General features: G+C 30.6%; 1 protein-coding gene across 2 annotated transcripts; it reads left to right on the plus strand.

The window, feature by feature from the left end:
* Positions 1 to 19010: 19010 nt before the first annotated feature.
* LOC134724803 (uncharacterized) lies at positions 19011 to 26099 on the plus strand. Of its 2 annotated transcripts, none has more exons than XM_063588061.1 (7): positions 19011 to 19140; positions 19782 to 19874; positions 21488 to 21628; positions 22868 to 22978; positions 24194 to 24392; positions 24696 to 24813; positions 25861 to 26099. In XM_063588061.1, exons 2-7 carry the CDS (start codon positions 19818 to 19820, stop codon positions 26027 to 26029), a joined length of 795 nt encoding a protein of 264 aa, XP_063444131.1. In that variant the 5' UTR covers positions 19011 to 19140; positions 19782 to 19817; the 3' UTR covers positions 26030 to 26099. The 2 variants fall into 2 exon arrangements, with proteins under 2 accessions (XP_063444131.1, XP_063444132.1); XM_063588062.1 differs by lacking the exon at positions 19011 to 19140 and adding an exon at positions 19173 to 19197.
* Positions 26100 to 27840: the final 1741 nt, after the last annotated feature.

Consider the following 27840-nt stretch of genomic DNA (forward strand, 5'->3'; position numbering starts at 1 on the left):
AAGTGACATGACAGTAAGTGCACAGTTTGTGCAGATTTTTTATGTATTTTGTTAAATTTTTACCAAATTAGATCATGTCCCTTTTTTATTCTTTTATGCTATGCCTTTTACTAGCTTACTTATGCTGACTTTTCGGTTTTATTTTATTTTTGCTTTAATACCTGTTCGTGCACATAAATTATGCTTACTGTTACTATCCTAAGTTATAGTGCTTGATTTTGTATTTTTATTTTACTTATTGTATGCTTGTTTGTATTGTTATGCCTTGTGTGTCGGTATTAGGCTCGATAGAGCTTAACTTTTGTCCTTGTTCTGTAAACCATGCCGCCTCTTAATAAAGCTTATCCATTACTATCTATTTATTGAGAGGGAGTCAGGGGAGGACACTGGGGGAAGAGGGGGTACAAAATAGGGATATGCTGGACAGAATTTTGACTTATTGGAGTGAGGGAGAAGTGGGCAGTAGGAATAAGGTACCAAGGTACCCCCTCTGTTTTATTAAGTGTTTACTGAATGTCCAATGGGAAATATTTCAAGCTATTTGAACACAAAACAAGTTGCTTAGCATAATTTGAATGTTGATTCAGCACCGTTAAACATTTACACAAAAAACTTAAATTTGAATTTGGTTCCCATGATAAAATTAAAAGAACAAAAAAAAACCATTACACTGCTTTGGTCCCTTCATCATGATCATATTATTCAAGCTACAAATGTAATTCAGAATACTTGAATTAAAAGTTAAAACATTCATAGTTTGAAATGGTTTAAAACATGTGAAATGATTTTGATATTTGCTTTAAATCAATTGCTGTTTTTTTACTTATATTATAACTTTAGATATATATGTTTCTGCTATAATTAAATAGTTATTATCAATTTCACAATTATAACTATCATTCAAATTTATTTTATTAAACCTAAACATACACTTGTATCATGTTCTCTGTCTCGTCACCTAATACATTATGTAGAGGTCATCACGTGTGGGTATTAACCTCTTTTAAACCTATTAAAAAACATGTTTTCATTTTTCTGTATTGTGAAGATAGAGCAAACAGTTCATTTGTTTATTACAGTCGATATAAATTGCATTTTGTCTCAAATTGGAGTTAACCTGCTCTATCCTGCATCTATACGCGCATCACATTATTTTCGGAAAATAATCTGCTTCAGGTACATGTAATTTTCATTATCGGAGTTCAACCAACTTAAAAGTTTCAAGGATTAAAACATAAAACAAGAATAAAAATATTTTTATCTTCCTTCCAAATACATTTAATTTTCATGTGTCGTTCTGTTCAGTATTGACCAGTTTTTGAGATTTTTTTTACAGTTTTCGCCTTCAGTAATTGAAATGTAACATGTATCGTCATGTCGATCCACAATTGACAACTGGCTCAGTTTCAATTTTATTGACATTGGTAGGAATATAAGACATTTGATAACATATTACGTGATAAGAGTAGCTTCAGTTTACTTAATAAGCAGATACGGTATAACAGATACCTCACAAAAGAAGGCGTTATTATGTACTTGTAAAACCTTTTATTTTCTTAATACAGCGGCTTCTCAGACGATATTAGTTCATTAATTCTAAATTTATATTATTCAAATTATATAAGGTCATACTCGAACCATGATTCGACTATTTATGATGAAGATGAGGTGGCAAATTCGCGTGAATACCCCAAAGCAGATTAATTTATAAAGTTATTCTATACTGTTTCAATAGATCTTGGTTATACAATGTTTAATGATCATATAATTTTGACATATACTATTCCTATCTTGGATAGTAATATTGAAAAACTTACAATCCTCAATGGTTTACCACAAAATTAAAGTGTCTGGGTATTAAACTTCAGGCGTTTAATGTCGCATCAATTTAGGATAACCCGAGACGGGAAAAACAAATCTGTCTACCCAGTTTCAGGATAATTTTGATGTTGACTGATTTAATGAAAGTTTAAGATAAACATGATATGCTTTTTTACGTACAACAGATGAATGTATAATAACTTTCTTTTATATAAATAGTAGGACTGATCAATGTTATCATAAAAAAGATTCACAGAGACTATCCTCAGAAGGGACCACTAGAATTTGAAGTATTATACTTATCTCTACTATAACACGAAGATCTATGTCAAGTCATTTATATAGGGTTGAATATTACAAAGTCTTTAAAACAATACAAAGTGAAAATAAGGTAGGGTTAAATATTACAAATCTATGTTTAGTCCTGACAATGATTTTGTTTTGCTAAATCTCGGAAAGGGAGTGGGGGATAGTTTGAGGTGAGAGTGGGTGGTGGGGGCACTTACTATGCAATGAGTGGTAGGGATGAGCCGTTGGGATACGTCACTTTTTCATGCTATATGATAAGGTCGAGAAATATGAGAGGGTTGCTCATTGAATCATAAGTATCTGCAACTAATCAGATGTCGTTTTTTTTCACAGATGCGAATAAAACCCCTGTGACTGAATCAAATATTTGTCAAACCTATTCATCTCTCGACGACCTAGCTCATCATTAAAGCTAACGGTATATTTTGTGTAAAACATATACTAGGGTATGTATTTTTGTTATTCAAATTATATGAATAGGTTGATGTAAAGTATCAACTGCTCATCCCTACCACGAAAGGATTAACGTGCCTCTCCCAGTTGTTGAATAGAGAAAATAAGTACATTATTTTAATTACTGTTCACATTGAAGAGTATACGATTTTTAACGATCAATAATCACATATAAGTTTATTCTTTCTTTTTTTTGCATCAACCTACTATTTTGTTTTTGAACAAACAGTTGATTGGTTTCCGATGATTGATGTTTGGCTTACCAACATCATTAACATGTTGTTGATAGTTTAAAATTGTTAAGTATCTGTTGATTAAATCGACATCTCATACCGATACATATGGGTTTCGATCAACGTTGTTGATCGTAATTACGGAATATACAGAAATAACCGCATGTGTACATATTTGTCGGGGAATTGAAATTAAACGACCATGCCATTATTAAATTTTACTGCGTTAAAACAAATAAAAAGGAAGACCAGAAATCTCTGTGACTGTTTTCACAAAAAATATGAACATTTCAGTATTACTAACGATCAATTTTTATCGTTATAGTGTTTATGAAATATCAGTTTGCTATCTGCATATATACATGCCTGATTTGAAAATAGTAGAACATCCACATATAACGACTGAATAATTTGATTTATAGAAAAAACATGGAAAATGTATACTGACTAATGCCTTATTTGTTACAACGACATGTGTTACTATTCATTTTTTGGATTTTAGATATAATATTTCTCTGCAGTTGTGAACCTTAGATGCATAAGTCTACTATGAACAGACTGAACTGTTTAGTATTGAATCATTGTATGAAAGTTGAATGACGAACGGTATGTGAAATTAAATAAACAAAATAATTTATAATCTTTCAATCTAAAATGATCTTTATATAACAATGGACAACTGAAGACGACTTCATTTCTTGTGCAAGAGGACTGCAATTCAATACAGTAGTGTCAAAATGAGAGATCACGCACCACAGATATGGAATAATGTAACACAATTCCACAAACATTACAAACACGAACCACGTGGTATGATGTAGTAACGATAGGGATAAGGAACAAGAATCGTTAGAGGAGGGGATAAAGCGGCTGCGCAATGCTAGGTGGTGTAGTCGTAGAAGTGATAAGTCAACGTTCAGGTTCCAACAAGGAAGGGAGAAAACAAACAATCAGTTATATTGTTGATTTTTTTGGCACTTTATATATAATATGATTAAAGATGGATGAAATGTAATACTTTTTGCAATTTATTAAAATGAAATGTATTAATAGTTGAGAGAATGTGACTCTAATAATTAAAAACAGAAGAGAGAAAAAAAACACATAAAAATATTATATTTCTGTAAAACTGTATTAAACCTAAATCATCAAATCAGATTAATTAACTAGCAGATGTTATATGATATTATATTAAGTTTGATATATGAATGAGCAAAACCAATTTTATATTTTCCGTTTTTTTTTAAACGAAATAATTGAAATATTTCAATAACAATTCACATGCAATAAACATTATTTTTTTAGTGAAATAAAAACGTTTAAAACTTTAATATCGAACTGTAAGTTCTATTGTGTACTTTTTTTAAACACATCTCTTAAAGTTTGTAACTGAATCTTGAATTAGAATGCAGGATTTAAAAAAAATGGAAAAACGACCTCTTGTGAACTAATATATTTGTCAAAAATAAGAATTCCTTTTTTTTTTAAATAAAATATGACATTTCAAATAATCTTTATTGATAATACAAGTGTGGACACATATCAGTGTGGATAGTAATTGTTTGAATAGGGATAGAATGTTTGACAAACTTTTCTCCTGTTATTTATGAATGGTGGTACCCCAAACAGATGTTTTCTGAGCTTTTAATAAGTCTTTCTCATAGTGTTCTATGTTAAACTGTGTCAAACAGCTATAATGAGAGCCAACTTGGATTTCAGATAGTAGAAATTAATCATCAAATTTAGCATAGTGTCATTAATTCAATATTTGGTTAAAATGTTCAGGACTATTTTGGAGAAGACGCTATTTGTATGATTTCCAACATGAATCTATGGTAAACATATTACACAGTAGTGGCTGTCTTTGTTTTTAGAACAAACAATCATAATTAGAGGAATATCCTAGGTGCACTTGTGCGAGATTTGGTTTTCATGTGTGAGATGGTTTTTCAGAAGCTGTATGTATGTATAACTCATATGGTTTTATTATGTTTCACACTGGTATTCATTTCTTATTTCGGTTAGGGAACAAAAACTGCAAATTTATATACATGATATACGATCACTTTAGTAACATTAGTGCAAGATTTCATTTAAATGTGTTAGAGAGTTTTTGAGAATAATCTATGTGTATGTATTTCTCATAGATCTATGTTAAACTTTATTCGATGGTGCAAGTGGTGGTCATCTTGAATTTAGCATTTGACAATATAAGCTTCAATTGGTATTAGACTATCAATAAATAATTCCTACAATATTTTATTCAATATGCTTATCAGGAGATGTTTTCAATTTCAGGCAATCAGTATACATTTTTGATCCTTGAAGCCATTTAAAATTCAGATTCACATAAAAAAAAGTTTAATTGAGAGTACATATTTTTTCAATTATGAAGATTCCCTTCCAGCTTACTTTCAATTAGCAGGAAACATTTTGCAGAAGATACAAATGTTTAATGTTTAGACAGTTCTTCACCTGACCCTTTGGGCTAGGTGAGCTAATAGATGCAGAAAGTATATTCTTGTGCAATTTGTATTCTTTCTTTCGAAATGTTTTCTGCCTAGAGTCCCAAGCCCTAATTGAATTGACATTTAACATTTTTTCACAAATATAAAATTGATTTTAATAAAATGGTAAAAGAAATTTATTTGTTCATGATTATTAATGTTCTAGAAGTCAATTACAATAGATTGTGTAGACTTAAAGATTTATAAAACATGAACTATAGCATTTAACTGAATTTGAAATGAAAAAAATATTGCAGAACTATTTTTTGTTCACTTTATTGTTACCTAGAGAAAAATTTATCATGTATATAGATAATGACTTGTTTGAACACACGTGGTGATGAAAATACGAGCATTCAGTTTTGAAATGGCGGTACACAATGTACAAAAATAGAGCAGTGCTGTAACAACCATTTACACGAATTTAGATTTAACAAATAATGATAAAAGTTGAACAAAAATGTAAATTTGAACAATGTTAGATAATTTTGGAAGTCGTTTAGGCCTTGTGAGTTTCGTCCCTTTGCATAAATATATGCATAAATGAATAACCATTTGTACTAAGAACTCTTCAATAGGCAGTAAAGATTGTTAAACATATGTTTAAAAAAGTTAACACATGATTTGCAGGTAGTCGTTTTTTTGTCGTACTTAATTATGCTTTATTTTAATTGGCTCCCTGAAAAATGAATTGTAAAACTTTAAGTTAGCAAGCTCACATACCCCATGCCTCTATTATAAAGGTCAGAAGTTTAAAATGTCATGATAGTATAGTTTTTCGGTTTACTTTAAAATATGAATCTTTTGATTATTGTTTCAGGCAGTAATAAACTGTTACAAAAATCTATTTTTAGTTACTATGACATGAAATTTTACCTAATGACTAAAAATAAAATAGGAATCTTCCTCCTCTAAAATGTGACCATATGTCCAAGTAAGATTGCATTTAATAAAGCATCAGGAAACCACTTTACTGCAACAATTTCTGTCTATTTAAGCAGCTGTGACCTACTCCTTAAATGTGGTGACCTTAAAACCAATAGAGATCTTCCTCTCATTATATGTGACCATCAAAATAAGATTGCGATCCCATGTTAAGTAATTGATTTATCATCTGGAAATTACTTTTTGGCATACATTGCAGTATATTTTGAATAAGAATGACAATAAACAATGTGACCTAAAAACTTTATATGTGACCATGTATTTATATATCAAAGTATGGTTGAGATCCCTCATGTAGTATTTGATTTAGCATCCAGAAACCCCCAATTTTCCGTGTATTCTTAAAGTAACTTTGACTTTGAATTTGGATGCAGTTACCTCGCTATCAATAGGGTTCTGTTCTTTATTATATGTGACTATAGAACTAAGTAAGGTTGCAATCTCCTAAGAGGTATTTGATTTAGCATCCGGAAACTACTTTTTGGCTAAATGTTTTGCTATTTTTAGTATCTTTGACCTTGACAATGAAGGTAGTGACCTAATTACCAATAACAATCTTCCCCTCATTATAGTTTACCACTTATCCAAGTATGGGTGAAAGCTGATATAAAGAATAGGAGTTTACACCTTCAAACATAAATGACTGGCGGACAGACAGACGGGTCAAAAACACAGGCGCTTGGGTATATGATACAATTTTTTTTATATTCATAATGCATATCTATCACTTCTGTGCATGTCTCACCTAATTTCGAGTGATTTAAACGACTTAGTGAAAATACCAAATTTTACTATCCATACTAAGAAACAAAAAGGCAACTAACTCGACGCCATTTTTTTTTGCTATCTATAAAGAACGAAATTGACCTACCTTGATTCCCCAACGATTTATCTGGAAAACGTGCCTTTCAGGCCGTCAGATCGCAGACATCGTTTATATTTTTCAATTTGGTAATGTTCGTAACATTTTAAGTCCATCTCAGGCGTATAATAAAAAGATTTAAACTTTTTTCTATGTTTTCAAATTTACGTGCCCGGAAGCTTACTGATAAAATACAAGGGAAGTTACCTTATCCCGGCCTTTTGTTAAAGGGACGTAATTTTTTCCCGGACTTTTGTTAAAGGGACGTAATTTTTTCCCGGACTTTTTCAAAATATCTCTAAGAGTTCGCATGAAACTAATAAAGTGAACCTATATGAATTTTAAGGTAAAGTAGTGATTCAAGTTGAAAAGGTAAAAATTTGAAACAGGCTGAAGCTGTCAAACTGATTTAAAGACCTCCTCAACTTTATATAGTTCATATTTTGAGTTAGAGCTAGTAGACTTTTCTATAATTTAGATATAATTTGTCCCAAAAGTAGTACACGCATACTGTTAAAATCTTTTTGAAATAGAGAAGGTGCGATTTTTTTTAAATTGAGTTTATTGTTTAAAAGCAGTGCACTACAAAATAACTGTGGGCCTAAGAGATAAATTTAGTAAATGTTGATTCTGTGCTTTGGCAACTTTCCTGAATGGTTTGGTGTTATCAATTTGTCAAACTGAATGAAAATAAAGGAATTAACATCTTTATTTGATAGAAATCCTGTAAAAATGTCCTATTTTGGCATTATATAGACAGTTTACGCATTTTAAAGCTGTTTCCATTTTATGGCATGCTGACTTTTTATTTGACAGATTTTTATGTTTTGGTATTTTTTTCTAGTCTTAAGGTAGATTCATGGTATACCGCCATCTTGGATTGTACAATCACAGTACAAAATCGGTCTAGTTATTTGACTAAATCTGCAAGTTTGGAGACAGTCTTGCAATTTAATGGTTAGACTGTTTATTTATATAAGAAAACTTGTCAATTTTTTGTTTTATTTAAAACATTTTAACAAATATCAAATATTTTGGTTTTTAAAATCCTTGTTTTCAAATGAGCCTTTTAAGGGAAGATAACTTTTTCAGTACAAAATTTAAACTGGGCTAATAGGGATTTTTTTTACTTTTTACATGTAGCAAGAAAACAATTTCGGTGCTACCTGTTTCTTTTTATTTTCTAAAAACATATTATGAAACCTATCTTCTCAAAATTTATTTCAAAATTCTATCTCATAGAATTTTTTTTATGTACACTAATGTGTTTTTTTATGAACAAACTAACTAAACTTAGTCAATTTTCAACGACTTATGAAAAAAAGCACAGTGACCTATATTTTGTATTACATTTTTTTTCAAAAGCATAGAAAAATCTTCATTTTTGCAAATTATAAGGAAATTCTGTCTCAAAAAATATATACTTTATCTAACTTAATTTCAGTTTCATCCATCATTTGTGAACTCTGAATCTACAGAAAAGTTGATTATCACAAAAAAAATGTGCAAAATGTGTTGTATTTATGGTGCTGGTCAAACGGCCTGTTTGATGCAAGTAAAATGTACTAAAAAGTTGAAATCCATCATAAATATTTCACTTAATCTGTAAAAAAAAAAAAGACTTTACAATGAAAGGTGTATCAGTGTGATTTTAAATACTTCCTTTATTTTCTTCTGTAGAATAGAGAGTGGTTCAGATATTTATGCCTGTTGAGACTAAAATAACATGCAAGTTTTAAACTGAAAATTAAAAAAAAAACGTTGTGCATTGCTCAGACCATACTTCCGGCACGGCAAAACAGTTGAATGCAAGAGTTCAATTGCATTCAGACTTCTTGTATCATGATATCTTATGCATTAAAATGGGCAAAAAGTAACTATATTATATCTCCTAATAGCTTCTGTATGCCTCGTTAATGTAAATATGTCTTACGGCCAAAATTTACCAAAAAAATAATTTTCAGTCTTACATGGCATAGGACTAACTTATACTCAAATCGTAAGATTTTTGTACTATTTCTTGCCATTTAAAGTACATTAAATACATATGGAAGAGTTATTTATAACCAATATAACTTTAAAAATATTAATTGGTGGGGAAAAAAAACATTTTCATATATTCATCCGAAAATCTATTTTTTAGAAACAGGCTCATATAAGTTTGATTTTTGAATCATTGCAAAAAACAATGATAAATCTGATACATCAAATGAGTGTTCAGTTGCCCTAAATACATGCCACATTATGTATAAGAGCGTTTAAGAAGCACATTTTGCAATATTCTGTTTTAGACTCAAGTCTTGATAGGTGAATTGTACAATTTAAACGTTAAAATAAACACCCAAATTCTAAAACTAATAAAAATGACCGTACTGTCTATAATGTATATCATATTGCCATGAAATTTGGGAAACTGTCTTAGAATTTCCGAAGCTTAGGTCATGCCAAGTTTTTCTATCTTATTAAGTCTGGGAACATAGTTATCATTATTTGATTTACTTTGTGTATGAAAACAGTCCCTAGTGTGGACAGTGTGTGACTTGGAATTTTTGTTCATACAATATTCCAAATTTATTTCATATCTTCTGCATTTATTTAAAGACTTTGAGATATTAAACCCTATGTAGATGACGTGACATTGATCTTCGTGTGAAAGCAGAGATAGGTATAACACTTCAGATTCTAGCGATCCAGTCTATAATGATAATCTTTGTGAATCTGTTATAAAATAACTCAATTGTTTTATGTATACTGAAGAACATGACTTAATATCTGATGTACACGTACAAAAATCATATCATGTTTATGTTAAATTATCTTTAAATCAGTCAACACCGAAATTATCATGAAACTAGATATTTATCATTCACGACCGCAAATTATTATTGTTCCAGTCCGCATATTCATATTTCCCTATTCTTTAACTCAGAAATTGTATACTCAGACGCTTTGTTTTTGTGGTAATCCATGAAGAGGCGTCATAATTGAAATGTGTAAAATGAAAGTATTGTCATGTCAAAATTATATAATTGTTAAACATTATCTTACCAAACACTATTCAACGAGTATATAATTACTTTTTAAATTATTCTCTTTGGGGGTATTCCCAACATGCAATTTGCCATCTTATCTTGATCTTAAGAATTCGAATCATGGTTTCGTAACGACTCTATAGTTTGAATTATGTAATTTAAAAAATAATGAAATGATATCGTCTGAGAAGCCTAAGTGAAAAACAGTTTTGTCATACATGTATGCAGGTGGTGCAATAATGTTTCGATCATTGAAGTTGCAATTTATTTACTAACCAAATACAAGTGTATTGATAAGTTAGTAATCGTCGCAGTGTTAACGGAAACTTTTACATAAATTGAAATGTAGTTACAGATCATGGAAGCACTATATTGACAGTATAAACGGAAAATTATCACATTCCCATCCCTACTGATTACTATACTATATATAGAAATATTGTTCGTAGCAAGCCAAATGGGTCGGAAATATCCCGATTTTTTTTTCAAATTAAAGAGAGATATACAAATAATGTGAATACACAGAAACCCGATCCAATTTATCTTTTGCTTAAATGTTATATTTTTAACTGTTTTTTATTTCCAAAAAGCGTCTCATTTTTATTTAATTTCCATTTAAGAACTTGAAATCCTCATCTTTAAATACATTTATATAATCCCTACACTAACCAGGGATTCTACAAAATCCCTGAAAATTTTAGGGATTCTACATAATTCCTGATTATACAAATTCACTGAAAAATATATACTGTTGCATTTATAATTTCCTATTGTTTTTATATAAGGGGTGGGCTTTTTTGCAAAGTATCTAATGACAATTGTAAATGTACATGTAAGACAATTTCAAATTTACATAATATTATTATGATTCAATTCAAACTGGTTTTTTTTGTCAAAATGTTACAGTTCATGAAATATTCAGAAGTATGAACTTTGCAATTTCTGCATTTATATAACATGTACTTCAATAGTCCAGTAAAGTTCCAAAATGCTATTGTAATTGTAGCTTGATAGACAGATTATTAGATGACATTTTTACGTCAACTAAAATTCATGAAAACAGTTAGTCAGACTTCATAAAAATCTTAACCTTGAAGTTATTTTTATCAGATCCTTGATATAGAAAGTACCTAATCTGTTATATTCATTTTTTTTATTAACATATAGCAATGTATAGCTTAAAAGTAAATGAGCAATAAATACTCTTCAAATTTGATATGCTTTTGATATTGATCAAAGGTCAAAGATTCATTAATTGTATATCCAGTCTTGTTAGGATGTGTGTTATGTACATGTATGTAAGCTTGCAGTATTTTCATATACATGAAGCATCACGGGATTTGAAAATAGCACTGTTTCCCTAAATTAATTATAGCACCACATTAATAAAACATTCCATTATAAAATATATTCAGATAGCAAAACATATAGCACAATGGAGTTTTAAAGCCCTTGGAAGAACCAAGTAAAGTTCTTTATATATATATTTGAATTTTGAAGTATATACATGGATGTATATTACTGTAATTTGCTTTTCCCCTAAATGGAATTGACATTGACCTTTGTACATTGATACATATAAGAAGATGTACATTGATTGTGTTATTGCACATTGATTAGTTGATTGATTTATTGTGTTGAACACCACATTCAACACTTGGCTTTATCAAGGTTGCCATTTTTTGTCGGAAGCCGAAGTACCAAAAGGGAGACCCAGTGACCTTCGGCAGGAAAACTTGCAATCCTAAGATGGAGGTCTATTGATCTTGCCTAGAGAAGGGTTTAAACTCACAATCGCAGTGTTCATGTGCTAGAGCCCTATACACACTGATATACATGTATAATCTGTGGTATCTGCAGGATGTTTTAGATAAGCTACATTTTTACATGTACATGTATCAGGGGGGTGAGGTCATAATATATGATAAGGTTAAGAAATTAAATAAATTATATTTAGTATTTTTTAAAGATGCAACTAAAACCACAGTCACAAATGCATAATATATTGGTCAAATAAAATGTTCTCTCCATTAAATAGTGTAACAAAGCTATAGGTCTATTTTTACTTAATATTTAAAACATATATAAAGGCTGGAGTACTGGACACCAAGCTGCTCACCCCTACCACAAAAGAACAGAAGTGACTTGCCCACATTTTTGCAAAACAGTACCAGTCATGGTAATTTTTAATTGTTTCTTCTGAGAGTTGTCTTTCGTTGTTACTGTTTTGTTATTTCCTTAGGTATCTGTTTTCCTATTTCAATGTAAAATAGTGTTTAGTTTAAACATATTTTATTTACTCAAAGTAAAATGGATTGGACACAAGTAAGCCATACTTATGAAGTCCGCTCCGAATGACAATAATTTACAATACAATATTAATATGAGCATGCAATATCAAAATAAACAATATTTTACGAGTCTATCAATTGAGAAAAACAAATGAAACAGAAGTAGATGTAAACATTGAAAACGTTGATGATGATGATGATGATGACGTGAATTTACCGTAAATACATTTTCTACATAACAAGAAATCTCTCAGACCTTTTGATAAATTCGAATATGTGTTTGAATATATTCACATTTTGTTCATACGAGAGATTCGGATTACCAGATGTAAGTAACTTAACATTTAATATAAGGTCATCAGGAAGCCATCTTAGATTATTCATCAGAATTTCTCTCTGGTGTTTATATAAAGAGCAGTCGAAAAGGAAATGGTGTACAGTCTCAATGTTACATCCACAAAAGCAAGATGGATCAGCAATTATATTGACTCTAAACAAGTCATAGTTTAAGAAAGATGAGTAGCATCTGAATTGTGTTAAAATCATATTTAGTTTCCTCGGTCCATATAGAAAGTGCTTTGGTACATCTTTATTTGTGGTATTTAACCTTTTTAATTGAATTTTAAACTTTGCTATAGAGTCTGATTTTCGAAGGGACAAATCGGTATGATTCCATAGGTTAATAGTTGATGGTATAAAAGATTCTTTAGTAAGAGATAATCTACAAAAAGGAACAATGATGTCATTGCCATTTCTCAAGGGATATGTAGTTGTGCTCTGTACACTAGGTGGAACAAGTTTGCATAGATAATCCGGAGCTTGGTTATGTTGAATGTTATAAAACATTTGTAATTTTCGTCTTTTCCTCCTGTCAGCTAAAGTTTCCCACCCAATTTCCTCATACAGAATTTCAGATTTTGTAAATATAGGCAAACCAGTAACTATTCTAGCAGCTTCTAGCTGCAAACTTTCAAGTTTATTAACATATCCTATCCCGCAATTATCCCAAACTTCAGTTGCATATTCAAAAATTGGTCTTATAAATACTAAATAGAGTTTTTCTAAGTTTTTCCTAAAAAGCTGATACTTGAGTTTTCTCAGGATATTTAGATGTTTCGTAACACTGATAATCAGATTGTCTATATGACTGTTCCATCGAGCATCAGAGCAAAACGTTACCCCAAGGTGTTTGTGACATTTTGTTATAGGGATTTCTTTATCATTTAAGCAGAATTTTAAAACGGGTGCATCTTTATTTGAAAAAATCATTATTTCTGTTTTGTCTGGATTAAAAGACATTAGCCACCTCCGTGACCACTCGTTTAGCTCTTCGAGGTCACGATCAATAACAGTTTTTATTTGCTCTTGGTCGTTCCCCGAGTAATTAAACGAAGTGTCATCCGCATAGAGTCTAGTTAGAGATGTGAGTTTCTCTGCAATGTCATTTATATATATTATGAATAATAAGGGACCAAGTACTGAGCCTTGGGGTACTCCAGCTGAAAGACTGCAAAATGAGGATGATGATGTATTAATCACAACTTTTTGTTGCCTATCACAAAGATAACTCTCAAACCAGTTAAGTAGATTACCATGTATTCCGTAAGCTTTCATTTTATGCAAGAGTCCTCTATGCCAAACCTTGTCAAAAGCTCTCGAAAAATCACAAAAGACAAAACAATTTATTTCCTTCTTTTCTAGTGAGTTAAGAATACAATTATACATTTCTAATAGCTGATGTACAGTTGAATTTTTTGGCAAAAATCCAGACTGATATTCATAAATTAATTTATTCATATGTAAATGATTATATACATGTTTAAAGACAATTCGTTCCATGATTTTACCTACACAGCTTATTAACGAAATTGGTCTATAGTTTGAAGGTAATGACGAATCACCTTTTTTAAAAATAGCAATAACATTTGCAATCTTCCAGCTAGAAGGATACTTACATTGTTGGAGGGATTTATTTAATATTATTTGTAAAGGAACCGCCACTTTCTTAGGGCAAATTTTCAGCATTCTGTGACTAATCAAATCTGGTCCTGATGCCTTATTCGGATCAATAGTTTTAATAATATCAATTATTTCATTTTGATTTATGTATAAATTTTGAATATAAGTATTGGTTTTTTCTTTAAACTCTGGAATGGGAACATTTTCTTCCTCTAGTTTAGATATCAAACCAAAGTATTTGTTCAATAAGTCACACTTCTCGCTATCTCGTAAAATAGTGTCAACATTCGCCTACAAAACAACACAACAGAATTTTAGATTTTGTAATGGCATCTGCGCATGCAGTCACTCTGCATAATCAACCCTGCCCAAGTCATTGTAAAAATTCGCCCATCAGACAACACAAGTCTGTGTCCACACTTGTTTCTTAAGAAAATAAAAGGTTTGTCAAGTACATAATTACTCCTTTGTGGGGTATCTGGTATCTGTAATAAACATTGAAACTCCTTGTTTTATTGTTGATCGCCACATGACTGACGATACCTGTTTCATTTCAATTACTGAAGTTGAAAACTGAAAAGGTATCGAAAATCGGTCAATATATATTTAATAAAATGAAACATGAAAATTATCTGCATTTGAAAGGAAAATAAATAAATTTTAAATTTTGTTTGATATCGAGTCGGTTAAACTCCAATAATATAAAATTACAATACAATACAATATTTTAGTAGCACAAACACATTTACATTAAATGGTTATGGCATACAAAATCAAGACAATAAACTGACAATAGTTAAATTGATTATAATTATATTAGAGTGACAGTGGTATTCACAGCGAAAAAGAAAAAGACTATACATAGCAACAGTTAACACATTATTAATGTTTATGAACAATTAAAAAAAAAGAACACAAACCAAAATTAGGTTGCATATTAAAAAAAAATGCAAGTTATACAGATGTTCTCAATAAAAAAAACAATCATTGATATACTTTATGGTGATTTTTATAATGACTGGTAGACTGTTATTTAAAAATACAGTCGAATGCTTCAGTATTGTATTGGACTGCAATTTAATAAAATTGAAATTAAGATTTTTATTAATATTTTGTACATATGTATCCCTCAATGATGTATAGCGTGGACAGATTGAGAAGAAATGGTATTCATCCTCAATTTCTTGTCTGTTACAGGATAAGTCAGTTTTGAATTTACATATATCAATATATGGGGGCCCTTTTCTAATTCTTTTAATATGACAAAGGAAATTTAATTTTTGACATTTATTGATAGAATAACTCATAATTTTATAAGCCTAGTCAAAGATTCTTTGTTGGATAGTATTTATGTGATATCTTAAAGTAATAGTATCAAAAGTGAGATGACCAAAGCCTAAATTATTTAACCAGTCTTTTACAATGTTAACCCATTTACTTGTTTTCTCTTCATTATTATATATTATATGGACTAAAGTGTTAAGCGAGTTTACGATGTGGTTTAGAAATTTTATAGCTGAAAGCTGAATTTTAAAGTACAACGGGGTTATGTTTGTCTCAGTTAAACGGCTACATTTGTTGTTTTGCACTGTACTCCTAAAATTTCTTTTATAAATTTAATATGTAAATGTTCAAATGGATCTGCATCTTTGAACACTTGGCTTACACCCCAAACGTCACTTCCATAAAGAGTTATTGGAACAACTAAAGTATCAAATAAGTTTTCAAGCATACTGCAGGAAATATCTAAAGAGACTGTTTTTTTGTTTTTTTTAAACCAAGACTTTCTTCCTTTTTCCATAAGATTTTTTTTTGAATGACTTAAACTTCCTGAACAATTTATAGTTATTCCAAGGTAAAAAATAGATTTAACAGTTTCAAGATGTTCTTTTTCTACTTTAGAATAATTACAATAAGATTTTCCATCAGAATTGAATATTATAATTTTTGATTTTTGTTTGTTAACATCAAGTTTCCATAGGGAACACAATTAAGTTATCTCATTTAGTGCATTTTGTAGCCCTTCTTGGGTCTCAAAAGAATAAAATAATGTCATCTGCATATAATAATGATGTCAGTTTGATGTTACATGAACCTGAAGCAAATTGTATGCAGCAAATAATGTGATGCGCGTGTTGGGTGCACAATGGTGCAGGATAACTCCAATTCTAAGTTAAATAATGTCAATTTATATTGAGTGTAATAACAATAATACTTGTTTTCTCTATCTTCACACTATAGCATATTGTAAACGTGTTTACTAAATAAGTTTTAAAGGGACTAATACCCACACGTTAGGACCTCTACATAACTTGTTTGATTTTAGGTTACGAGAAAGAAATGATGATACACATTTAGATACAGGTTAAGTTATAAAATAAACTTGAATGATAGTTATAATTGTGAAATTGGTAATAATTATCTAATTATTGCAGAAACATATCTATAGTGGTTATAAAGGTAAACATACAGAAACTCAATTTGAGGCAAATATCAAAATCGTTTGACAAGTTTAACACAATTTCAAACTATGCATGGTTAAACTTTAAAGGACAAGGTACACTAAGAGTCTTTTGTGGCCCCCTATTTTGTCACAAAATCATTTTCATGAAATAAATAAACTAAGGATCGGAAAATATTTGCATTTATCTGTTCTTCAGTAGCACATGCGTATTTTATCTTTTAGTAAAAAAAAACAGAGATTTTGGGTTGCTTAAAGTGCTTCAAATACGTCATCAGACTTCGTTTTAAAAGGCCTTCGCCAACGTGAGCCAAAGTAAAAGTTAGTGATTAAGATGGCCGACTAAGAAAAGAAATTATTGTCTCACGTTGGCGGAGGCACTCAAAATCATATAAAACAATCTCTCCCCAAAAACAACAGCTTTCTTCGAATTAGTAATATCGGAGCGAAATCGGAGAAAAGGCCGAAAAATATCCGCATTCTGATGTGAATACAAGACACCATAAAAAAGTGGAGAAAAGTTACAAATCGATGAAATGCAGTAATTGAAAATACAGATTTTAACACCTTTCAGTAAGGTTGTCGGAATCAGGACAAGTCGGACCAATCACAAATTGGACCAAGACATCTCGGACAATTTAAAGACATTTCGGGCCACTTTCAAAGACGACTCGGGCCAGTTTGAAACACTGTTCAAACTAGTGCTCTGTATAGATTTGACTGAAATTGTATTATACGTATTCATGTATAAAATGAAATTAAATCGACTATTTCAAAGTATATACCCCATAGAATTTTGTTTAAATATTTTTAAAACTCTTATGTAATTTTTAAAGTACACGGATGTCTGTGAACCCAATTTTAGATTTAATTAAAGTCAAACCATTAAGCGATGAAAATGTTCATGTTTCTTTAGAAATAAAGTAGTTATATTGTATAACAAAATTATATTACATGAGTCTTGACTATTATCCACTTATAATGTATTTCAATAGTTCTCACCGATATTCGATATTGACCGACAACAATTATGTCTTTAAAGTATAGAGAATTGCAAGTGTCGGGTTACAACTATGTATTTATATCATCATTAATAAACACCAGTTGGTAGTGCTTGAAATTTATCAACCAAAGTGTTAATCATAATAACTAAATAATTATGGAATTTTAAATTATGGAAATAAAGTTTGTCATTTTGTAGGGACTAGATCTTCCCAGCGCCAACTGAACAGTTTAACAAATAATGGTAACTCGATGAAAGTCTGTAATATCTATTTTCAAAAATATTTATATATATAAAAAGCAATTTATATTATTGCTCTATTCGTTTAGAAATACAAGAATTATTGATTAGTTTTAATTGGTTATGAACTAGCTTTCAGTAACTGCGAGTACCTTCTGAGATCGGTACGATGTGTCATTTTTTGTCTTTTTATACTCCCGCTCGATAGAGTCGGTGGTAGATATGAATCCTCATGTCCGTCCGTCTGTCCGTCTTTCACACTCTTTAGTTTCAGTATGATAGATAGAGAACAGCTTTTTTTAAATTAATCAAAATCCTTATGGAATGTTTTGGACCACTAAAGACAGGTAGAGGTCAATTTTTCTGGTTTACATTTTTACTGTTCAATAGTTATGGTACTTGATTGTTGAAAAAAAAAAAATTTTGTTTCAAATTGATTGAAATTTTGATGGAATGTTTTGAACCAGTATTCACAATTTAAGGTCGATTTTCGTTGTTTTCACTTCTACCGTTCCAGAGTAATGGTTCTTGATTGTTGGGAAACATTCTATTTTTTTTTTGGTTTCTAGATGATGAGTTCGATTTTAGTCGTTTTCAAGATCACTAAAAACAGATTAGTTTTTTTTCACCGTTTTCACTTTTAAAGAATAGATAATAAAGAAAAGAGAAATTGAATTGTTGATTATATGCTGAAAATAGTTAAGGCAATAATGATTTGGTTTTCGAAATCTTTTAGTTAAATATATTGTCGACCTTTTCAGTGGTTTTGCGGATATTATTAACAATGAATAAAATGAGAATATTTATTACATAAGAAGGTCCTAAAAAAAGATATATCTATATTATGCCGGGTTTGGCGGTTCAATACACAATATATTGATAGCCAACCAAATCGTAAAAGTCACGTGACGACCGCGATGGTCGAATATGATTAGCGACCACATATGCGTGGGATACATATTAAGCAGTATAAATTAACTTGCAGACCAAAACCTGGTATCAGCAAAATCGACAAATTTTAAAGGTAAGTGACTAAAATTATATCAGTGAATTGGTTCCATCGATCCCATAGTAAAGCAAGGTCGGTATAAGATTAATTAATGCTGAACACTATTTCTATTTATTTTGCTCATGGATTTTTCACTATATAAAATAGTAAATATATAAACAGAAACTGATACTTTATGATAAGAAGAACTAACATAAAACAAATTAGAAATTGAAAAACAGTTCATTAATTGATAAAATTAGAAAAGATCAAAACAGGATCATTACTAGACTGGGGTTGATTTTAAGCTTTACACATTGCATAAATATTTGTCTATAATATTGACGACCGTGTGTTGACTATAGCTGTCTTTTGTGTTGTTTTATCGTTGGTTTATTGTCTATTTTTAGTTTGAAGACGTGCGGTCGAAACATGTTTCTAATATAACCTTCATAAGATTCACTTGAGACGGCATATGCATAAATCGTTTGCAAGCATGAAAAATAAATTGTTCTTAACAGAACAGACAACATCCTCTTATCTTAGCGTTGACGGATAATTTATAAATGACATGCAAATATTTTTTTAACACTGCTTTTCATTGAACATTATGTCATAAAATATAAGTATATTTTTGCCGCTTCTATTCCTTTTTTTATTTTATTTTTATCTTTCAGGGATTTTTTTAATTAAAGATTGAACTGAACGTAACAATGTTTAGAATACAGATATGTGTGCTTTTAGTGTCATTTATTGCAGCATTCGATTTGGTATGTATTGTTTATACTACAGCACATGTCTACACACGTTTTGAAAAGCAATAATACTAATGCGTATTTTATAGGGGTAAATTCCGTAAAAAATCTCCCATTGACAAACCTATTTCTTGAATTAAATTTATGCCTGGTTTACCTTTAGAAATCATATGCTTTCATATATCATTCATCAAAGTACAAATGTAGCACCATCTTTTGCAATAATAAAAACATAGGATCATGCGGCTTTTCTTGGCCAATTACATGGCCTGGTTAAAAACACTGTAGATTCACACTAAATTCCTAAACGGACCCCTTACTTTCCAACCATGTAGAACAAAAAATTAACTGCATTCAATATTCATTCTTTATTTTATTTTAACCTTGTTTTGATCCATTTATCAAAAAATGTTAATTACAAACATTATCTATTAATCAGTGGAGCACAGGACTTCAATGTTATACAGAAAGCTCTACCTCAAATGGGCGGTCCTTTATGACGGATATAACATTTACTAAATTTACTCCTATACTGAGTTAATGATTTTCCTTTCTAGCTCGCAAAACAAAAATTATGAAGCCGCTATAAAAATCAGGTAGCCTTCGTCATCTGTTGTTGGCTGAATTACTTAATTTTGAAAATCCGAACTCAACATGACTAATCCTCTTGGTAACTTATGTATAACTTATGTATAATGTTCTGGTCCGTCAATAAATATGGCAGTTGTATTTCAAATAGAATCTGTAAAATTCACTAAAATACCTGTGAATGTCTTAGAAACGGTCAAAGCTCATTTAGACTAAATTTTCCGGGATACAAATTTTATGTTTCTTTATCAAAATGTTATTAGTTGTTCATATTTTTCCCGAAAACAAAACTGTAGTTTTCATAAATGTAATAAAAGTAATATTATTTTTACTTTATTATTTGAATTTAACAACGTACCTATATTTTCCCATAAATATCCCTCCCTTATTCTTTATCCTAATGTTATTTATTACGGCAGCTCACCTATATTTTTGCATAGAATAAATGAACATCATTTCAATCTGCTACAATTTATACAATATTGTTGAAACTTTTTGCTGTATTTTGTTAAACAAATATTCTTCATTTTTGCTGTATTTTGTAACACAAATATTCTTCATTTTTTCTGTATTTTGTAACACAAATATTCTTCATTTTTGCTTATCTTGTGATACAATGTATACATGGTGGCTATGATGTAACACAGGTTCACCATCAAACTTATAGGAATCATGTTTTTGTTTTCTTTCTGAAAATGCTCGACTATCAGATATTTTGAACAACACTTGACAAGAATGAAGTATTCCAAAGAACATTTCAATTTCTAATTTCAACTCTTTATACATTTCTATTGGAGGATAACATGATGGTTATTTTTGTCGTTAGATTGGTGTCTCAATAGCGTTTACCATAATCTTTTTTTTCATATGACAAATGAAATTTGGTTCATATCATGTGCCAATTCTACCCTTTGATTTTTTGATTTTATCCTTAACATCTTAACGAAAATAGTCAAGAATGTGTTATTTAATGATTTACCCATATAACATATATTATTTTTAGACGAAAATTTATATTTAAATTTTATTTTTATTTTCAGAAATTTGATTACCAGGTTAGTGAAGGGAGGGCCAGATTTGTTGAAAATATAGAAACCAATCTAGGAAAGAATATAGTTAAAATCCATACTCCAGCACACAACGATGTTCTCGAATCACACCTTATGCAAGATTTCCAAAAGGTTTGTAATTTATGTGGGTCAGACATATTGTCAAACAATAAATAGGCAAACTCGCGAACTTTAAAATCTGAAACACATAAATTACTATGATTTAATGAGATGCCACAAATCTCACTGGTGTTGAACCAGTAATATCATATGATCTCACTTAAATGCTTAATTAAGAAAATGATCACAAGTGTATTGAAACATCTTCAGACATTTTTTTAACTTTAAACATCTTAAAACACTGATGAATATTTGATCATGTTGATATGGTGGTTATAAAACGGACTCAATGCCATTGATATTTGGGATCAATTCAGAATAAAAAAAAACAATCACACCATTATGAGGTAAATAAAACAAAAAGGATACAATATTTATAAAGTTGTTCCTGTCCTGAAATCTCAATTATGTTTCAAAAAATTGCACATTCCTCGCCACAAGTTGACGTACGAATAGTTTATATATTTTAAGTTGGGTTGTTTATGCCAAATGAAATAGCTGATTGCAAAATATGCATACATGTATCAATTTAAGTGAGATCATAGAACGACTCTGGAAAATAATTTTCGATATATGTCAAAAACGTACTTGAACCTGTGTCACTGAACTATATATCAACGAAATTGCCAAAAATGCCGGACTATGTGACAAAAACTGAGGACAGTCCAGGTTGATAAGGAAGGGAGAGAACTTAGGGTAAATTACAATAAGACATATAACATAAAGGCAAACAAAGGCATATCTCAAAAAAGATTATAGCTGTATCTTAGCTCCCTGAAAATATCATCAACGTCCGCAACAATACACCTTATCAATAATCCCGGCTGACCTGGCCGCTTGAACTTTTGACGCATACAACAATCACTTTTCCATTGTGGCGTCAGATAAGTTGTTTTATGACGACAAAATTTTACGGGAACCTGTGTGATATCCAGTAATGGTGGACAAATATGCGAAATACTCTGGAATATCTGCGAATTCAAAATTGTGTCCGACAACTTTAATTTTTATTTTAAACTATATATATGTTGACTTTAGGTTGCTACCACGTACTGAATGACAAATATCTAAAAGCTGACCGAACAGATCAGGATTGTATCTTCGAAATATGTCTGAAAAAAAGCATAAAATATTTTTAAGGACTAAACGGTTTTGGATTCAAACATTTGAAACGTAATCAGATGAGAATGACCGCTGAATTACTTAATATATGAACATAAAAGAAAAGCTAAACATATGTATTATTTATAGGGTAAGCAAATAAGATGTCTTCCATCTTTACATCAATGTAGACTGAGGGATATTGATAGACAGACTTCCGCCGATGCTGGCCAAGTTACAGAGTCATATGTACAGAGTTGGGTATGTATAACACCCATTTTGACATGGATATTATTGTAAATGGTATTAAAAAGCGAAGCAGATACCAAGGGGGCAATCTTTCATAAGTAAAAGATATACAGACCACATCATGGTGAACAGAAAAACAACGCAAACAAGCAACAGTCCACAAAACAATACGCAGAAAACATAACACTGAGCATAACAAACTCCACTAAAAACCGGGATTGGTTCTGATGCTCCTGAAGGGTAAGCTGTCCTGCTCCAAATCAAAATAAATAGACACATATTAAACGAACTTCTATAAAGAATAAAAAGATGATGATGATTGATTGACAATCAACTACTAGTTGCTAGGTATAAATCACAAAGAAAACTTATTCAGCAAGGCGATTGATATAATCAATGACCGAACTCTTGATTCTTCCAAAACACAAATTGTCCTGTAACGTATTTCACATGTTTGGTGGTTGTTAAGACAATTTACTTACAGTGATAAAACAAAGCAGTACACATATCATAATGAATAAAAACTGTTTTGCTTGAAATATTGAATAGCGTAAATATATATTTGAAAGAATAACAAATGCCATCATAACATGGTAGAGCGTTGCGGAATTCCGTGCCACTGATGGCCCCAGATATGTCACGCTTTTTCACGAATTCACGACCAAAATTTTTCCTTCATAAGGTTTCATAGTTGCTTTATTTTAAGTGTTCTGCGTTTTTATTGTATTTTATTTTTCTTTGTCTGTGTTGGTTCTGCAAGAAATTGTATTATGTATCCTTGAGCTTTGTTATGAAAACAATCCGAATTGACGTTTGAAATTTCTCATTTGGTAGTGTTTATGGACTGTTGATTTTGTGTTTATTTTTGGATCCGCAATGCTCTTCAACTTTGTATTTATTTGGCTTTTTAACTATTTCGATCTGAGCGTCACTGATGAGTCTTATGTAGACGAAACGCGCGTCTGGCGTATAAAATTATAATCCTGGTACTTTTGATAACTATTTGACTACGTTGCTGTGTGTCCTTCCTTGACGTGTGCTATGATTGCCCTTATGTATATTCTAAGTTTTATAAACATTTTGTTTCTCAGAAGAGTATATCTATTAGCGGGAAACACAAAACCACATGATTCCGGACTGTACTGCCTTTTAAAAATTAGTTCATTATACTTATTTTTGACGAATTTCAATCATGCTTGTTCACTAATTAAGATTTTTTTGTTTCAGAACAAGGGCACAAACAGTATATCAAGCAACAATGCAATAGTGATAAGAGAGCTGTATTTTGTTGATGGCGAAAAGGTAACCGATACTGTTTCACTTGGGGAGGACTTGAGGGAATTTTATGAAAGCTTTGAATACCCTCTTTATATTGAAAAGAAAATACCCAGTGACGCTGGAGTACTTAATATAACCAATTATTCTGGTAAGTTTATATCAAAATCTAACTGATAAAATTTCATTGACACATCAATATAATGACACACTTTACTTAACTTTTTCAAACGTATTTCAAACTAGTATGGGTTATTTTCTTAATCTTTGCATCTTATCAAATTGAATTTAGTGCTGTCTTAACAAGCATATATACTGTTGCTTAACACAAATTGATAAATTTACTCATAGCCATGTACATGTTAGATTCGACATCAGTAATACAAAATTCAGAGCAAATATCAATGCTGTCATATCAATCATGTTTGTTTAAAAATGCCTATTTTGATTTCAGAAAGACGGTTGAAAAGGGTATTCAAAACTCTGCAACCCTGTGACAATGGACAACCGCCCGAAACAGTTTACGGTATTTCTACTGGAATGTCATGTAACTATCTTAAAATATGTGGAGAGTAAGTATTATATTCAAAGTTTTGCTGTAGAAAATGTGGAGAGGGAATGCAATTCTACACTTCCCACCGTATTCATTTATTGTACATCATATTCCTTACTCTCATTTTGAACATCTTCTGCAAATGTTTTATTATTTTGTTTAAACATGCAATTGCTATAAAGAATATATATGAACGAAACGCGCGTCTGGCGTAATGGCGTACACAATTATAACCTGATATCTTTTACAAGTTTTACACCTCTGGGTCGATGTCACTGCTTGTTAGTGGTCGATTCGGACCCTTGGTTATAATCAGCCTAGTACAATTTACAGTTTAAAGTAGAGTATGGTATGAAGAGAAATAACATCTACAGGATGAAAGGATCAAAACGTTTAAACTTATTTAGACTAAAAAAAAAGCGATAAGGTATTTAGTCAAAACGTATAATAAAAGCATTATATTTCAAAATACACCTGAAATATTGTTCTTAAATGAGACCTGTTTAAATTTTAACTGATGTTAATATACGGTCTCAAATTTATTTAAAACCGTTTAAGAAAATAACACAGAAACTATCCATCAACGGATAAATTTGCCTTTATTCATCTGGATAATTATCTTTTTAAATGAAACTTGCAGGCTTACATCGAAAACCAATCTCGATCAAAATACCTCTGTTCATTGTCATATTCTACACAACGAAGCATAATAATGAAACACTCTCATATACGATTACTGAAAAGGTCGGTTGGCTAAAGTTTTGAATACTTGTTATCCATTCTGCAATAATTTTATCTCTTCCAATTCAAAATTTTAAATATATTTTCATTGAGACAAGTTGCATAGCAAACACTGAAAAGTTCTCTTTTTTATTTTTATTACACACATTTAATTACCCTTTGAAATCCTTGATGCCTACAATTGATTCGATTGTATTATAATAGTTTACTCAGTTTCATATCTGCATAAACGATGAGATATCTAATATTTGTCATTAACAGAAAATACCTTTTTGTAATTTATATCGTAAATAAACCATGAATCATCTGAATTTTCTATTTTTAGTACTTTGCAAAACGTAAACGGAAATTATGTACTCCAGGGGTGTGAAAATGTGCACATTACGTCGCCGCTTGCATATATGTGTTCATGCTGCTCACCAGTTACAGAAATCAATACAAACACTTGTCAATGTACAAAGATGAATCAGGCAAGCCGGCCGGGAAAAAAATAAGATAAATATGTACTGTAAGCTGAAGATGGTCTATTATCTGCATAGAAAATAAAGTATTTGATGTATTTTAGCAATTCCTTTTTGTTCGTTATTTTTTTTGGATAGTTCTGATGAAATGAACTATTTTTTGGAAAAACCATGATTGATGCTTGCTTAACGTCTCGTAGCAAATATTTCATACATATCAATGGTAAGAACAGATCAACAATTAATAAAATAACTAGGTTCTACAAGGTAGGTCAATCTGTCTCGGGTTACAGTCATAAATCTAATAGGAAACATTGTACTTGTACAAAGATGGAACGATCAACTTATTGGAGGCGATTTGAGGCGAACAGACCGAGAAAATATAAAGTTTATAAGTTGAAGCATGTGATTTTTTTCAGCAATTTATTTTCGTTGTTCATTCGAGTTTATTCTGTTAATGGAATCAATCTATGCATTTGATCAATCATTTACTAGATTCCAGTTAATTGCTTTTTGTGCTTTGTACCGATCTTTTGAGTTAAGGCGAAGTGTACGTAATTGCACGCCCCTAGCAGTATACGGGATTAATAACGTTCGACGTTAGTTACGCAAGTTATCTCCCTTATTTAAAGAAAGGACAATACTTCGTGCGGTCTATCATACATCCAACAAGCACGCCCGTGCTGTCTTAAAAAACCTAATCATGAGAAATTATCTGAATTTCTCCAGTTATAACATATATAGAAATCAAAGCATTCTATTATTTCATGCAGCCTGACTTTAATACCAGTTGAATTTTTTTGTTTTAGACGCATGGGACATGAAAGGCATTTCGTGTAACATTTATGACACCAACAGATTGTAAAAACGCCTCACAACAGAATTATGAATAAATAAACATGTGACGATTCTACTTCAATTGATATCAAATTAATTTAAATGAAACCTGAATTGACCCAACAATCTGAATAACGTTTTAAAAGCCGTAGTTTTGAACGAAAACACACAGTACTCAACATAAAGTTTTAGGTTACCGAACAATTAATGAAAGACAGGTGAAATTAATTTTTAGATTAAAAAAACGTTGACATGTTCGTTTTTTGTGCAAATGAAAATTTTAGGACATATTTTATATCCATTTAGAAAATAAGACGATGCCAAGAGAATATAATTTGACCACTAGTCTAGAGCAACACTTACAAGTCGGAAGAACAAAGACGAAAATTAACAAATTAGGCCCCAAAAAATACTCATAGTAAACTAAAAAGTGATCACTCTAATAGTTTATCTGAGAATAAGTAAAAACTATGTCATTCAACTTCCAGTTTTCAACTTTTTCTACATGTGCAGAAAATAAACAGGTGTCTTCTATTCCGTCCGAAATTTATTGGAAAACTGAATCTAAATTTAGAACCAAATTGAAATTGAAAGTACAAATACACATGATTCATGTATGATAAATATATAACACGTCATTTCTCCTTTTTCAAACTTCAATTTCGAAGAGATAGCAAAATTTGTTTTCTTTTATTGTGCCTGTGTGCCTAATTTCAAGTTAGAGAAAAAAATGTAATTTTGAAGTAACGTCTCAATTCAATTACGAATGAGTAGAATATATCATTACGGTTAAAGAACAGAGGTCAGGAAAGTTTTGTGGCACTTGTCACTGTAATTCAATGTTTTAATTAGTGGAATGAGAGGTGAAATGAGTTTAGACTTTTAATACATTTCGATATCATTTTAAAGATTTTTTTTTTAATTTAACGGAAGTCTACTACAAGGGATGCTTAAACGACCTCAATGATTATATCAAGGAAGATTTCACACTCGGTCAGCTCTATGCT

Source organism: Mytilus trossulus, chromosome 7 (genome assembly GCF_036588685.1).
Source record: "Mytilus trossulus isolate FHL-02 chromosome 7, PNRI_Mtr1.1.1.hap1, whole genome shotgun sequence".
Lineage (NCBI taxonomy): Eukaryota > Metazoa > Mollusca > Bivalvia > Mytilida > Mytilidae > Mytilus > Mytilus trossulus.